The sequence below is a fragment of the Talaromyces atroroseus genome, assembly GCF_001907595.1.
Source record: "Talaromyces atroroseus strain IBT 11181 chromosome Unknown scaffold_13, whole genome shotgun sequence".
In the NCBI taxonomy this organism is placed as follows: Eukaryota; Fungi; Ascomycota; class Eurotiomycetes; order Eurotiales; family Trichocomaceae; genus Talaromyces; species Talaromyces atroroseus.
In genome coordinates, this window is record NW_017971445.1 from 17,478 (window position 1) to 33,902 (window position 16,425).

Sequence of the window (16,425 nt, forward strand, 5' to 3'; positions counted from 1 at the left end):
CTCTTTTGTTCTTGACCCTTTTTAGTAATTCATGCAAAGGCAAAAGGTAGGAAATCCACGAAAGCCTTTGTAATGCCAACTATGGAGAATATTAGACGCACGATATATGTACAAAACTCTGGGCGTATTAAGGTAATGTCGTCTACTGGAAGGTTGCGCCTACGGCGGCATAAGATCGACGAACAATCAACAATTGAGTGGGAAATAAATTGTTGAAAACGCTACGTCATTGATTCTATTAAGCGTTCCATTTCCAATTGGTCTGGTGTAAATAGCTAGGTACATGTAAGCATTTGTTCCCTTATTCAAAGCCCAACAGGATCGGCGTATGACTTCCATCTAACTTCTATCGACCGCTTCATTAGCCGCCAACTTTCCCGCAGCGCCGAGAACCTATGAAGCAGAGAAGGTCAAGATTATATCCAAATAACGAGGAATAGATATGTCTTACTGCCTGGAAAGTGGACCATATAGGGCTTTTGTGAATGCCGACGCCCCATATTGGGGACAATTTCTCGCTGTGAATCTTGACGAAACAAGCGGTTCTACTGGGATAGTCAAAATCACTATTTTGCACAAGCTGAGTTTTGTGGTCGATTAACTCAAATTCAAAACCAAGCTGTTTGACAGCGTTGACAACGGTCGACAATAACTCGTTTCCTGAGCCACATGTTGAACGCTGAACACCGTTGAGGACAAAGCTTGCATTAAGGGAGGTAATAGGAATATGAATCTGTTCGTTGGCAACCTTGGTATCAACCTCATTGGATTTGACATTGCTTTCGTCTTCGCTGATTGTGCGAGTCACAAGTTCAAGATCTGCGTAATTTGGAAGCATATAATTTGTTTGAAAAAGATTTTCGATCACTTCAGGCGTTATTTCAAGACCTGTGTCAGTGGCATGGACTTTTACTATTCGCGTGAATGCAATCTCAAGTTCACGGGGCATGTCTATGTTGAAAACCTCTTTCACAAGCCAGGCGATACCACTCTTCCCGCTTTGGGAATTAACACGAATGATCGCTTCATGCTTTCTTCCTAGGTCCATGGGGTCCATCGGAAGATATGGCATTCTCCATTTTTGAGCTCGACCAGTTCGTTTCTGGAGAGCATTCAGGTTTTTGTACCCCTTGCGGATTGCGTCCTGGTGAGTGCCCGTAAAGGTACAGAATGTGTACTTTCCTGCATAGGGGGCACGGAAATGAACAGGTATTTTAGTAAGCTCTTCCACCATTGCAACTACACTGTTGACATTGCTGAAATCAATCCCAGGATTTACTCCTTGGGTGTATAGGTTCAATGCGAGGGTGACAAGATCGACATTTCCAGTGCGCTCCCCATTCCCAAAGAGGCAGCCCTCTATTCTGTCAGCCCCCGCGAGCTGGCCCAATTCAGCCGTTGCGACAGCTGTTCCACGATCATTGTGGTTGTGCAACGAGACACACACTTTGCTTCTTTCAGTGATATGATCGCAAAAGAATTCTATTTGGTCCGCAAAGGTATTTGGCATTGCCACTTCTACTGTCGAGGGCAGATTAAAGATGATCTTATGCTGTTCCGTAGGCTGCCAGACTGCTTTTATAGTCTCGCAAATTTCAAGAGCGAACTCCACCGAGGTATCTTGAAAGTTCTCTGGCGTGAATTCCAGGATCCATTCCGTCTTTCTTACGTCGGGATCTGGGGAGTCTTTCGTGAGTTCTCGAATTAATCGTATGCAACGAACGGCCAGGTCAATTGTCTCTTGCTCTGACATATTAAAGACTATGTCGCGGAAGCAATCCGATGTGGAGAGATGTATATGGAGAATGATTTTCTTCGCACCCCGTGCTGAATCGATTGTTCTTTTGATCAAGTCCTCACGGCACGGAGCCATTATTTGCAACCAGACATCATCTGGTATGAGCCCGGGAGTGGTAATGAGACGCCTTGTAAATTCGTACTCTGTTTGCGAGGCGGATGGATAAGAAACCTCAATCTCTTTGTATCCAAGTGACAAAAGCGACTGGAAGTAGCGAAGCTTAGCATCGCCATCCATGGGCTACATGAACCCAAAAGTTAGGATGTTATTTAGAAAAGTCACAGGAGCTCAAAGAAGATTAAGGAACATTAAAGTTTTACCTGAACCAAGGCTTGATTTCCATCCCGCAAATCAGTTGATAACCACCGCGGTGGCTTTCTTAAGGCTTTGTCAGGCCATTTCCGACTGGCGAGATGCAATAAAGGAAAGGCATCGTACTTTGTTGACGCGTCGCTAAGCCTTCAGGTAGATTTAGTCAACCATATTCCAAGCAAGAAAGCTAAATCTAGGGTTGAGTACACACTCACATTATGGTACTGAAATATCTTCTAGCCTGTAGTATAGTTGAGAACACGCTGTGCTGTTGCTATGAGTATGGCTACTGAATTTCAGGTTGGTACAGTGTTTTAAAGACGGTCTGTTTCCCAGAAACCTAGTGATATTCAACCGTGCCTAATGTGGAAACCCAAAATCCGAGAAAAGAGCCAACCTCGTGGCGATAAGACTGAATAATAATGCGAGAATATTTAATACAAAACCTTGAAGATCTTTCAGCTGTCGAAACTCCTGGCCTGTTTTCACTATCTGTTGATGTATAAGCAGTTGCGGCTTTCGGGTTGCCCGTTTTGGAAATTTTCGGTATATTGAAACTGTATTTGTAAATCATGGCGATGATTTGTACCAAGCTTACCACGTATAATCGACTAGGTATATAGCTAAAATGAGTCCTAATATCGATTTCACTTGACTACGGACTGTGAAGCTACAATTCAACTTGCATATTGAAAATTTTTGGCGGCATATATCCGAAGATGTCGGTTTTAATAGATGCCTTTGAAGAGAAAAAGAATGGATTCTTACACAGTTCTTGGGAGGCACGTCATTTTTCAAAATTTGATTTTTCGGAATAATGCATCAAACGCGTGAGGATTCGAAAATATTCACTGATAGATATGGATAGGTGGAGGATGCTAGTAAAGATGTCTCGACGATAGAACCTTCGGGCAAACAAACTCTCATCAGTCGCCTCAAACACTTATGGGGTAGGACACTCCAAGAAGACCCATCACTCTTCTCCGATGATGATAATTTCTTCGAGGTTGGTGGAGACTCTATATCCGCCCAGAAGCTTGTCGAAGCCGCAGAGGCGGAAGGCATACTTCTGACAATCGAGCAAATATTTATTAATGCATCTTTAACGGAGATGTCTAATGAAGCTCGTCTTACGCAAGTGACCGAAACAGACGTTATTATCAATGAAACTATGGACAAACCTTTCGATCTCGTCAGTGGAGATAACTCCCTGCTAAGACATGTTGGCACAATCGCTGAGCAATGCCACGTCTCGCGAGAAAAAATTGAGAAGATTTATCCTTGCAGCCCTATGCAAGAGTCATTGGTGGCGGAGATTGACGGAGTTCAGAATCTGTATGTCAGGCAGTTGGTTTTCAGGTTGCTCGATGAAATTCCCTTAAAGAATTTTCAACAAGCATGGGAACAGACCATTCGTCAAAACCCTGTTCTGCGTACCCGCATCTGCAATATAGATGGAAGATTTGGATATATCCAAGCTGTATTGAACGAGGAAATACAGTGGAATACGGTTGATCTTAACATCGATCAATTTCTACAACAAGATATAGCCGTTCACATGCAGCCAGGTCACCCATTTTTTCGATACACGATAGTGACTGATCGAAATAACGAGAGGAAGACAACGGAAAAATATTTTGTTTGGACTGTACATCATGCACTTTGCGACGGGGCTTCTCTTGTTGAGATTCTTGAAGATGTTGCAATGCGATTCAAAGATGAGCCAGTACCGCAGCGCGAGCCCTTTGAGAAATTCATCCAATCTCCCGTGGTTCAATTGGATCAAGTACAGGAAGAAAAGTTCTGGAGGCGAACTATGTCAAATATTAATCCAACGTCCTACCCACCACCATCACACACTCCTGATTTCCACGCCGATCCTTCTTCTATAATGAAGCACACTATTACTCTTGAGCGTCTCCCGCCGTTCGGTTTGACAAAGGCCCTATTACTCCGCGCTGCATGGTCTGTTCTAATGTCCCATTATACTGGAACTGAAGACGTCGTTTTTGGAGCTATAAATAACGGACGAGCTGCAGCTGTTCCTGGAGTATCTCAAATGACAGGCCCAACGATTAACTTAGTTCCTGTGATATGTCATGTCGATCCAAAACAATCAGTTGCATCTTTCTTTTCTACTATTCGACACCAGGCAGCAGAGATGATGAACTTCGAGCACACTGGTATGTCGAAGATTCGCCAATACCTATCGTCTGACAGTCCCACGACTGCCGACTTTCGAACTTTGTTTATCGTTCATCCAGCAGACTTCTCAACTGCAACAGCCCCGGCAACAAGAAAGATAGGCCTCGAGTACGATGACAACTTGGGCAAAAAGGAACAGCACGCCTATCCCTTGGTAGTTACATTCACTTTGTCGACTAATACACTCGTCTTGATGGAGTTACAATATGATGAAGGAGTCATTACAACTAAGAACGCTGAGAACATAGCCCACCAGTTTCAAGCAATCATCACACAATTAGCTAGCGCGAGCAAGGAGACTTTATTGGAGTCAATATCACCGCTGAGTAATCATGATATTGCTCAAATAACAGAGTGGAACCAGACGACCCCTTCAGCTGAAAACACATGCATAGATCATTTGTTCCACGAGCAAGTGTTAAAACAGCCATACGCAGAGGCCGTTCACTCACTAGGGAGGTCTCTAAGTTATCTTGACGTTGAGAACTACTCAACTTCGCTTTCTCAGCAGCTTGTCAGAAGTGGTGTGTCGCCTGGTGACTTCGTGGGAGTGTGCTTTGAAAAGTCTATCTGGACAGTCGTGGCCATCCTAGCAATATTCAAGGCTGGTGCTGTTTATGTGCCAATCGATCCCGCACATCCTCGTGGGCGCATAATTGAGGTGATAAATACTGTGGGAATAAAAGCAGCACTGGCATCGGATTTGGGTGCCGGTAACTTGGCAGGGCTCTGTGAGACTATAGTTACAGTCAACGATGATTTGTCGTTCTCTCCACTAGTTAATATACCGCCAACCAGAAGTACACCATCTAGCACTGCATACCTACTCTTTACTTCTGGCAGTACTGGAAAACCAAAAGGAATTCTCATGTCTCACTCTGCGATCTGTACGTCGATCATTCATCATGGAAGAGCATTTGGTGCTGGAAACCATTGGAGAACACTTCAATTCGCCGCACATACATTTGACCTTTCAATCGGCGAGTTTTTCACGACACTTGCCTTTGGAGGTTGTGTTTGTGTTCCGTCTGAGTATGAACGAATGAATAATTTAGCCGCGGCTATCTCGTCTTTGAAGGCAAATACATTGTTGGTGGTTCCCACTGTTGCAAACTTGATTTTCCCTGAAGAAACTCCAACGCTCAAGACAATTGTTCTGGCTGGTGAACCTATTACTAGAGAGACTATCCAGAGGTGGGCCGGCCATGTTCAGTTGACTGATGCTTATGGGCCATCTGAAACTGCCGTCTACTGCTCAGGAAATATAAATGTTTCCATGGACGCACACCCAGCACATATTGGCCGAAGCATTGGAGCTACAATGTGGATAGTCAATCCTGATGATCATCAGAAATTAAGTGCTATCGGGTGTGTAGGCGAGATTGTCATTTCTGGCCCTCTGCTTGGTGGAGGTTATTTCGATGACAAGTTGAATACGGACGCAGCTTTTGTGCCAGCCCCCGAATGGTTGAAAGCGCTTAACCCAAGGAGCCCATTTCAAAAGATATACAAGTCTGGCGATCTGGCACGTTACAACTCCGACGGCACATTCCATATTGTCGGACGAAGAGATACCCAAGTTAACTTGCGTGGTTTCCGTATTGAACTGGGAGAGATTGAGAACCAAATCATGGCGACCGGGGCAACAACTGCCGCCCTGGCTCACTTACCCAAGCAAGGCCCCTGTACAAACCAGATCGTAGCTATTGTTAGCTTTGGCAGATCTGATTTGGAAATGAACAATGGGACAAATTACGCCATAGCGATTGCGACGTATTCGGAAAGCACAAGTGCCTACTTGGAGAAGCTTAAGCGACATCTCTCACTATCCCTTCCAGAGTACATGTTGCCATCAGTATGGATTGTGTTGGAAAAGATGCCACTGCTGATTTCTGGTAAAGTTGATCGAAAATTGTTAAAGTCATGGGTCCACGGAATGACGTGGGAAACATATGGTGAGCTGGTACAGGGCTACAGTCTCAGTGAAGCAGTAGAGGTCACTCCAGGAAGCACAGCAGAGACCTTACAAAAGCTGTGGAGTGAAGTTTTGAACGTGCCCAGTGCGCGCATAGGATTGACGACTTCTTTCTTCTCACTTGGTGGTGATTCGATATTTGCCATTCAGCTTGTGTCTAAAGCTAGGGAGATTGGCCTTTCCGTTACAGTTCGTGCCATAATCAGCGCAAGGACTTTGGGAAATCTTTCTGTCATTGTTGAGGAAACTCTGGGGAATGTCATAAAAGCGCCCAAAGAGCTTGACGGTCCTCGAGAAAATGATAGCTTGAAGCCGTACGAAGAAGAGCTCAAAGTACGCCTTCAACCGGTACAGAAAACGCCGGTTCAAGTTGAGGATGCATATCCCTTTTCTCCGATACAACGGGAAATTTTGAACCAACGAACGATCAACCCTGGGGTATTTCTCTTGTCATGGCGCATGGAGGTGACCTCACGGACCTCCCAGCCCATCTCTTTAGACAGGCTTACACGTTCCTGGAGACGTGTTGTTCAAAAGTTTCCGATACTGCGAAGTATATTCCTCACTGGTTCGGCGACAAAGGCTCCTCCGGTGCAAGTAGTTATGGCGAACGCTGAACCAACAATTGTTACATCTGTAGCATTACCTGGAAGCCCAGAACCAAGTTTCGAAGATCATGGAGTACCACACGTTGACGAATGCTTTTTGCCCCATCGTGCACACTTCTATCAATACGAGGGCAAATTCTTTCTTCACATTGAATTGGACCACTTGGTTATTGATGGGTGGTCACTTAAACTAATTAAATCTGCTCTCCTGACCGCATATGAGACAGATGAAGACCCTGAGCTGCATTTCCTCGAGGAACCTCCATCTTATAAGTCCTTCGTTGCTGCTCATCACTCTAATCGTGTCCAGACAGACTCTAAATACTGGACTTCTGTACTCCGGGGTCTGCAACCATCACTGCTGGACTTCCCTACATCTTCTTCATCTGAAATCGAATTCAAACCAAGCCCTAGCAAGACTATCGTTGATTTACCCACGGTACCAGTAAGCTCACTGACTGCTTTCTCTACCGACAATGGCATTACTTCCGCTAGCGTCTTCGACGCAGCGTGGGCACAGACACTTAGCGCTTATACAAAATCACCAGAAGTTGCATTCGAATACGTGATATCTGGACGTGATGAAGAAATTGAAGGAGTATTTGATGTCGTAGGGCCGCTAATTAACGTTCTTGTTAATCACCTCAGTGATGTTTCGTCTGATGACAGTGCTGTCGAGATTGCACGGCTAGCTTACAAAATACAAGAACAAAGGGCACAGGATACCTTACACAGCTCAATCAATATTCGAGAAGTTATTCAACAGGAACTAAAAATAGACAAACTAACCAACACGGCTCTCAACTTTCAAAGACGTCCCACGGCAGTCGAAACAGATACCCTGTGGGTAGATGACAATATACAAAAGTCAAGAGATCCTTGGCACGTAAGTTGTTTCCATTTATTTCTGCCCTTGCTGCCATTTCAAGTCTCCTGCTCGATTACTGTGTTCTGGGAAGCGATGCTAAGAGAATTTCCAAAATAGTTCGACGTTCTAGTCAGGGTTATGCATATAACCGACGATGCTACTTTCCGATTGTCAATGGAGTTTGATAGTAAATTATTTAACGAAGCCAAAATGCGAGAGGTAGCAAATGACTTTTATGGCAGAGTACAAAAGACGATTACGTGATGATTTGAGAGTGGAAGTTATGCAGGTAGTACCTAGGTATATAATACAGATTACAATATCCATTCACTTGCAGCTGAGAAGGCGCATCAAGTAATTGTGCAGTAGAAGAAGCATTTAAGGAAACTATGGCAGGTTCATACTGCATGCAGTTTCTACAAGGCTATGTGAGAAATCAGAAAATTCGAATAATCTGTAGATTTTTTCTGTAAGAAGTGAAATTGCAGTGCTAACTTATGAACATTCTAGAAACGACTGCCAACTCCAATCTCGTGACACAAACATCTTCATGGTCCTTTCATGAAAGTAGAAAAAGCTGCTTAAGATCGTTTCGTAAATATCTTCAAAGTCCTTTTACCTTCAAACCTATCTCCGAAGAGGTATCTGCATCTTGAGGGGCAGACAAAAAACCAATACCCTCAACCACATCATCCAGCCACTCCTGGCTAGCTTTTAGTTGCAAAAATCTCCAGAAGCCATGAGGAAGTCCTGAATACAGATGAATCTTGTATTTAGTGCCGGAATGCTTTTCTAGCAGTTTTTGCCATAGGAAAGCTTCGTCACGCAGTGGGTCTCTGCCGCAAATCTGAAAATAAGCACGAACTGGAAGGTTCTTATGGTTTTCATTTAACAGAAACGAAATTCGAACATCGCCGGGGGGTGAACCATATAGATCTGTGAGAAAGCGTATTAAATCTCTTCCTATTCATCTGATAACATGAGATTGTCTGATATACCTTGGATATCCGTAAGAGACTTTCGTGTCAGCAAAGGGTTTTCTGCGTTCTGCTCCAAACTGAGCAATTGATCTTTCCATTGTGGAACAAGGTCGTACGCCTGTGGCATAATGCACACTGGAATTGAGATCCAAAGACCAGTGATTGGAGGAGAAAGACCAGCATCACGAGCCGTATACGCAATAACTCCGGCGAAATTCGCCCCAGCAGATATACCCCCAACAAGGAAGCCGGCTGTTGGGGAGCAATTCAGTGCCTCTCCTGCGTTGGCTGCTGCCTATATGGCGAATTACTATGGTCACTAATAGGTTTGAGTGCATTTCATCTGGGACTGACTTACCCATTCTGTCGCATCGTAGCTGTCGTTCACACCATGTGGGAATAACCATTCTGGTGCCAGACGGTATCCTACATTCAATATGCTAATGTTTAACCTCGTAGCAAGTACTCGACAGTTCAAATCACCGCTTTCCAAGTCTCCGAACAAGAAGCCTCCAGCGTGCAGATAAATCAGAAGAGGACGGCCGGCTTCTGGGGCACTTGCCGCGGGAATGTAGCCCCGTACAGGAATATCATATCCATCTCGACCTCTGATTGTAAATTCTTTAACTGACACTGTAGAATCATTGACATCTGATGGTAGTTGACGTTGAGGAATTGTAGCTTCCACTTCGCCGAAGATTCGACGGCGTTCCACTATGCCAACTTTATCCAAGTCACCGAGCTGTGGATATTGGCTAACAAACTGACGTTCTTTTTAGAATCCAAGCCATATATGTAACTTAAAGTGGGTATTGACGGCATACCTTTGTCCATTGAGGACTGATTTTAGAGTACTTTGCGTATTCTGCCATCGTTGATTATTTTATTTAACGAGAGAAGTTGGGTTGCCAGGTCCTTTCTCTTTCGTGCTTATAACGGAACAACGGAGCCATGGAGGTTAAATCAAGGCGCAATCTAAAAAAAAAAAGACATTTTCATATTCCAGAGTCGAGAAGAAAATTTTTACTTATTTTGGTATTTTTGCGTTCAAGTAGCTAGACCTTTGTAATAAGCCGGCTGCGCGGGATTTGAATTTCCTAATCAGGAAATAACAGCATCTTTACAAAATTTATGATTACTAAAAGAGACAACGTCATCAGCAGCAGCAGCAGCACACGGCTTGGATGCCATGAAGAATATCCTCTCATAGCAAGATATTAATTCGCTATTAAATGGCTAATGTGTACCCGACAGCAAGGCACGATCTATGATCTCAACGGAATCGTTAGGTTAATCAATTAAGCCATCGTTAAATTCGATGAGAAGTTTTCAACATGATTGAGTACCCAACATGAGACAAGGCGACAGATACCTAGGTTCGGAGTTGTATTAGACAGCGGCCATTGCTGGGTAGGAAATGGCTGCTACATACCTAGGTATTTCTCATGTATAGAACCTTAGAAGGATATGACTAAATTGTATTTATTTTTCTGTGTTCTCATACCAACCATCGTAATAAAAGCATTTTGTCAATCCCTATCTTATATGTGGTTTTCTAAGTAGAATTCAAATATGGAACAGGTTTGCGCTCTTGTTATTTCGCGATTACAGCTTCTTCGCCCAGAAATTCTGTTGCTTAACATCATTTCCTTGCCAATTACGACCCTTGTCCCAACCTTCGGACCCATATGTTACGAGCTCAGACTCAACTTCCCATTTCCCTTCTAGGTCCTCGTCAAAGAGCTGGTGAATAGTTTCCGGGCTGTGGTGATACAGATCCCAGCCAAGGGCATTCTTGCGCAAGTTACCCCCATTTTCTGCGCCCATATGACGACCGAAAACAATCGCACCCTTGTGCTTCCTTAAAAGCTTCTCAAGCTGAGAGACCACATGTTTCTGTTTCTCGAAGCTGAAAAGATGCAAGAATGATCCAAGAAAGATGATATCAATTTTGCCGTGCCACTCAGCCAGGAAATCTTCGGCAAAAACATCCTGGGTATAGAAACGAGACTTCAACGTGTCACGGTCGCGGAAGAGCTCGTATCCAAGCTCGAGAAAGGTGGCTTCAGTGTCGACTCCGATAAGGCTCTCAGAGGGTGCTCCATCGAAGGCAAGCTTGCGGATATCTTGTCCAAAGCAGCATCCTAGATCGAGGAAAGTTTCTCCATTTCGAACACGCTCAAGTACTTCTGGATAAATTGGGTTGAGAGTGGCTGGGAAGTCCAGAAATCTGAAGACGCCAATGCATGGATATGGGAGACTGTATTACATTAGCATCAATGGTAGATATCATGATTCTCATCGCTTCCTGTTTAGCAACGTACATCTCCCAGGCTTTATCTCTTACTCGGTAAATATGATCGACAATCTCGCTATCAGGAATGTTTGAATAGTCCTTGAATATCCTATGAGGGAGCTCAGGTAGCCCTTTGGGCAAAGTAGGCTGGTACCAGGCAACATTTCGTGGGGCCTTGGTCATACCGTTCGCGAATTCCCCTGACTTGGAGCTTGAGCTCGGCGTCGCTGGACTTGCAGAGTCGATTGCCATTTTGTACGCTACTCTGACTAGTGAGAATATGGTATGAAAAGAAAATTGAGGAATAATGAAAACCCTGTGCCGTCGTTGTTTAAGAATAAGAACTATCTCCAAGTTCGGATCCAATCCCATTTTTGTCCTTTCTTCTCGCCTTATAAAATGACAGGTTTGACCATTTTTGATATTCCGGAAATGGTTTTACTAAAAGTGCTAGGAAAATGCCGTATTACTACTAGAGCTTCGTTTTATTTTCAACGTCTACGTCTATATGCGATTTGTGATCGAGTCAAAACCATGCTCCAACGTTTCTTCGTGTGAGGATTAGGATTAGTTCATTACCAGACGCCGACAGTTTGGTAAGCACATTGACTATTTACACTTTGACTCTCATAAATAGGTATCTTTTTTTTTGCTCAGCGGTCTAGTAAACGGCAAGTCTTTATGTGCTTTAGAGCATATCATTCGCCAATCAGAGCACTGCTGCCCTCGTGGTACGTACAAAGTAGGCAATAGATATCCCGAACCCGGCATCCTAGGTACGATTAGTAGTGTCTCCGGCTCATTCGTGATTGATATATGTCTAGGTGCTTAAAAGACAACGGTGACCGACTATTTAAATGTCTTTTTCAATTTCCTGCGACAGATAATTATTGCAGGAAGATCTTCCTCTAATTGATATATCAAGGTAAACCCTTACATCGAAGAAAGAACAAACAGATCGTAAGTACCCATCTGCCATGCACCAAAATTATTTATTGCTGAAGAGGCTTCTAATGTGGGCGTCCCACAGTCTCACAATGGCTACTTCGTCCGTTCGACAGGATATCACAACCCAGACTTCAGCACCGGGAAAGGAAATCGGGTTTTCTGTCAACCAAGGAGCAAATTGGTCCAACTACCTCGTATACCGTCCTCTCTACCCACAGTCATTTTTTGAGAGAATATACAACTATCATTCGCAAAAGCCTTTCGCATCATGGTCGGTAGCACATGACATCGGCGCCGGATGTGGTGTTGTTTCAGCTACTTTGGCGTCCCAATTCCACAGCGTAATTGTATCCGATCCCAATGATGGATATACCACAGTAGCCCGGAAAGCGCTGATTGAAGAGTCCGGTATTCCTGAGTCAAGACTACGATTTTTACAGGAAGGAGCAGAGAGAAGTTCTGTCGAATCCGGGACCGTAGACCTCTTGACTGTCTGCGAATGCATTCACTGGACTGACCCTGTTACCGCAATCCAAGAATTCAACCGCGAGCTGCGACCCGGTGGCACGGTAGTAATAACCCATTACACCGTACCCCGGATCATTGGAAATGAGAAGGCTCAAAATGCATGGGAAAGAATCTGGGACCTGTACTCGGAAAATTGCAAGGATGATGACTTGTTGGCGCACGCTTTCCGTATCCTCAACACCGGCTTTGAACATCTAGAATTTCCTCCTGATCAATGGGACTTGGTGAAGAGGCAATATATCAATGCTCACGGCAGTCTACTCCCTTTCCAAATGAATCCTATAGTGGCCGAAGATCACGTCCACGACGGGGAACAGAAGGTATTTGATGAAAATGATGAAGATTGGATTGATGTTAAAGGCTTTGAGTGGTTCAAGGGGTACCAGGAGACATGGGTGCCAACTCTTCCGGAATCAAAGAGTAAAGAGTTGTGGGATGAGCTGGAGCTTGCTCTTGATGGTGAGAAAGCGAAGATTGAAACTCCAGTTGTCATGGTCTTTGCTACGAAGAGAAACTAGTTTGCAGAGGCATCGAATCACGCTCAATACTTAAAGGAGAGAGAATATTTTTTAGTCTGAAGAGTAGAAATACCTAGCCAAAGTTCTGTAAATACTTTTGGTAGACAATTTCCAGGTATAAAGCAATATTTGTTTTTACTTTCTTTCTCTCCTTTTTTTTTCCCCCAAAGACTAGGCCAGTGAATGGACCACGACTGAATATCCGTGGACATAATTTGAGGATATCTGTTTCGTGAGGCAACGCAACCCCAAAGAATTTCGTGGAATCAAATAGCCCCAAAAGACATAATAATGGCATCCACTGTATGATGTGCGATATATGGCAGGCCCATACTCAATCGGCCAAAGGCAATCGCAAACTTATAGATGTCATCCGTATTCCCATTGCTTTCAAGAATCGTACCAGCTTCGCCGAAGAGTCTATCTGATTCGGCGTCGAAACGACGACCCCAGCCGGGCTCTCTACTATCACTTAGCAGTTCGACATGCCAAAGACGGTGGATATCGCGGACCAGTTGCGCAAGATCTTCGCTCACACCAAATGGCTGCTTGGCCTTCAGCTGTACGGATCCATCTTCGATCATATCGTAGTAAACGTCAAAAAATTGTATGCTTTTACTGCTTTGACTTGATGGCAAATCCTCTTGCTTTATAGATCGGACTAATGCACAAACGAGAGGCTCTTCGAGTCCGGCCTCGGTGACTTGCTCCCTCGCCATGCGGTAAATCTCCCATGTCCAGTCCCAGAATTTATCTGCATATTTGTTGACATACATTTCCAGAACCTCAAATACACGGCGATTGCGTGCCCTGCAAAAACTGTACGGTGGTGAGGCTGCTGCAATTCGCCCGTCTTCTCGATTGTTAAAACGGGCTTGTTGGTGGCTACGAAAGAGCTGGCACCATTCTCCTGAGAGTACCGTCGACATGGATTTCATTGCCTGAGCCATCGAGAGACCTTCGGGGTACAACAGACGGACCGTATTTCGAGTCTCTCCCGTTAGGATATCAGTATGCAGATCCATAACATCGTTCGGTATAGCAGATCCAATTAATGAATCGATGCCAACGTCATCTAGCCATGCTGTCCCGTCACTGCACTCATATGCGGTCCCAATCGTATCTAGGGCACGTGCGACTATTACTAGGTTATGGTCGATACCATGGTCTATAGCTGCTTTCCGGGGTGTCTTCAAGTTGTGAACGTTTTCGCAATCATTCATTGCGGCCAAGTATGCATGAGCAACACGCCAAAAGGAACGGTCTTGCCCGCTCTTGATATCATCTAGATTCGGCACTGCGGATCGAACTGACTTTTCGAAAGCTGTTATTTTATCTGTGTATAGACTTCGTCCTTTTGCCCAATCAACACCAGTAAGCAAAGCATAGACATAGTCTGCCTGAGTTGAGTGAGGCTCAAACGTAAACGCCTGGCACATCATTAGATAGATGGGAAACATAGCGATGATCGGGGGATCGCAGTCCAAGCCGGTCAACAATCGACACCATATTGCCAAGTGCTCATCAGCACCAGCACGCGAAGAATGGAATGCTGCCCGTTCCTTTATAGGATCTGCAGTTGTGTCTGCTGCTAGCAGAATTGCAGCTCCAACGTAGAGAGCAATCTGATATGTGAACTCGATCAAGTCAAGGTTATGCAGACCGGAACTACGTTTCCGCTCTTTCTCAACCACGGCGTGAAACTGTGCTGAGAATGGCGTTACCATCTTGCACACATCGTATCCTGGCCGAAAGTTAATCATAGCCTTCTTGGCCCAGGCTGTCAGATTCGATGTCAATGGATAGTCACCACCAGTATCTCGGCCAGCTCCATTGTCCATTCTCAATGAAGTCTTTCTCTCGTGTGTGATGATATTCCAAATCTCAGCGGCATGCATATCACTGTGATGTTTGTGGTGGGCATCGGCGTCAAATTTGTTGTTTTCATCACAATTTTGGCATTTGTGGTGATCAAGGCCAAGATTTATTGACTTCAAGGCTTCCATCGCCCCTCTGGTGTACCTCAACTTGCGCGGATTGATTGGGGTGTAGAGTGTTGAAACCATTTTGTCTCATTTTGCTCTCGCAGCAAAACTCAATTTGAAAGGCGAAATAATAAAACCAAGACGAAAGTGAAGGTTGTTCTGAGATTAGGTCCAGCGCTAACGAGATTGAGAAGAATCAGAGGATGATTCCGCCAATTTATATTCGCAAGGTATCACCTCTTTCAAACAAATCTCGATCTCTCACTGTTCTTTGTTATTGAAGATCTGAACAATTTACTTGCCAGTATCGCACGGGCCTCAATGCCCATATGCCCATGCAGCAATTTTATGGGAAATGTGAAGTATCCTTGAGCGGAACGACGGAGAAAAGTATGAGTGATAACTAGTGATGCCTAAGAACTACAATCTAATGATTTTACCTGCTGTTTAACCTGTAATCCAATCTTCCACCAAATTAAATGAGATCTATGTGAGGCTATTTTCATACATGTGTCCTCATATAACGCCTTCGGTATCTCAGACATTCGCCATTTCAACACGGCGCTCCCAAATGATGCCAGATAGTTCAGACATTCAACAAGTTCAAGCAGTGCAAGTTTGTTGAAACAAAGAGACTTGGACACTATTGAAGTTGGCCTGCAGTGTAACGATACATATATTCCTTGTTGTTAGACCCTTTAGCCGCAAATTATTTAGCCAGTAAATAAATTGTTTCTCGAATACAGCCCTGGAGGTTACCGCTTTTTCAATCTTGACATAAACAATGTGGCCAAGTGCCTCTGAAGAAAGATGAGATAGATGTAGCAACCTACGTAATTAGGTCCATCAATAAGTGTTTTCCACCCTACTATAGTAACTAATATGCATCATTCATTGTCTATTGATGAGAAAGATACCTTGGGCATCCTCATTTCGCTTCCCAGGCCAACGCCCTGGCGGTGCCCGTTTGGGATAAGCAGATACGTAGGTATGCATTCGAACAAAGAAATCCAATAATGTTACGATAAATTTTACCTACTGTCATACATCGAATAACAATTACGATCAACATCAACCAAATGCGATGTGGCAATAAAAAAAAAAAAAAAAAAAAAAAAAAAAACCCCGCAAATATAACCTTTTTCTCCAAAGACTACCTAGGTAAGCACCATTGAAAATCCATGGATATGACTTGAATTCTTGTGTTACCGAGGTGTCCTCCAAGAGTGAACCCTCACCGCAGCTCGAAACACATCTATCATACAATTACCTTCCGTGCATCGATTGCAACTCAAATTGGCTTGCAGATTGCTGAAGTCTTTGGTTTGGAAGATGATGTTTGGGGTTATGTATCTGAGAACTATGTATATAGGCTTAATCATGAGTAAACTGCGGTATATAATG

At 44.1% G+C, this 16,425-nt stretch overlaps 6 protein-coding genes across 6 annotated transcripts, besides 1 other annotated feature; 2 read left to right on the forward strand and 4 right to left on the reverse strand.

Annotated features, from left to right (window-relative positions):
* Window positions 1–339: 339 nt before the first annotated feature.
* On the reverse strand, window positions 340–2,035 carry UA08_08047 (2-isopropylmalate synthase; the record flags this gene model as incomplete). The annotated part of the gene is made up of 2 exons (XM_020263258.1): window positions 340–393; window positions 452–2,035. 2 exons carry the CDS (start codon window positions 2,033–2,035, stop codon window positions 340–342), a joined length of 1,638 nt encoding a protein of 545 aa, XP_020116670.1.
* Window positions 2,036–2,927: 892 nt separating this feature from the next.
* UA08_08048 (hypothetical protein) lies at window positions 2,928–8,030 on the forward strand (the record flags this gene model as incomplete). The annotated part of the gene is made up of 3 exons (XM_020263288.1): window positions 2,928–2,940; window positions 3,013–7,784; window positions 7,884–8,030. 3 exons carry the CDS (start codon window positions 2,928–2,930, stop codon window positions 8,028–8,030), a joined length of 4,932 nt encoding a protein of 1,643 aa, XP_020116669.1.
* A 340-nt stretch (window positions 8,031–8,370) lies between these two features.
* On the reverse strand, window positions 8,371–9,580 carry UA08_08049 (hypothetical protein; the record flags this gene model as incomplete). The annotated part of the gene is made up of 4 exons (XM_020263299.1): window positions 8,371–8,702; window positions 8,765–9,041; window positions 9,105–9,517; window positions 9,571–9,580. 4 exons carry the CDS (start codon window positions 9,578–9,580, stop codon window positions 8,371–8,373), a joined length of 1,032 nt encoding a protein of 343 aa, XP_020116528.1.
* A 771-nt stretch (window positions 9,581–10,351) lies between these two features.
* UA08_08050 (hypothetical protein) lies at window positions 10,352–11,294 on the reverse strand (the record flags this gene model as incomplete). The annotated part of the gene is made up of 2 exons (XM_020263310.1): window positions 10,352–11,006; window positions 11,071–11,294. The coding sequence occupies 2 exons, from the start codon at window positions 11,292–11,294 to the stop codon at window positions 10,352–10,354; spliced, it is 879 nt and encodes a 292-aa protein (XP_020116527.1).
* Window positions 11,295–12,079: 785 nt separating this feature from the next.
* On the forward strand, window positions 12,080–13,036 carry UA08_08051 (hypothetical protein; the record flags this gene model as incomplete). Its single annotated transcript, XM_020263321.1, has 1 exon — window positions 12,080–13,036. One exon carries the CDS (start codon window positions 12,080–12,082, stop codon window positions 13,034–13,036), a length of 957 nt encoding a protein of 318 aa, XP_020116526.1.
* Window positions 13,037–13,302: 266 nt separating this feature from the next.
* UA08_08052 (hypothetical protein) lies at window positions 13,303–15,102 on the reverse strand (the record flags this gene model as incomplete). Its single annotated transcript, XM_020263332.1, has 1 exon — window positions 13,303–15,102. The coding sequence occupies one exon, from the start codon at window positions 15,100–15,102 to the stop codon at window positions 13,303–13,305; it is 1,800 nt and encodes a 599-aa protein (XP_020116525.1).
* A 313-nt stretch (window positions 15,103–15,415) lies between these two features.
* Window positions 15,416–15,613: a repeat region (Identified by RepeatMasker using a combination of RepBase library and repeat library created with RepeatScout).
* The last annotated feature ends 812 nt before the right edge of the window (window positions 15,614–16,425 follow it).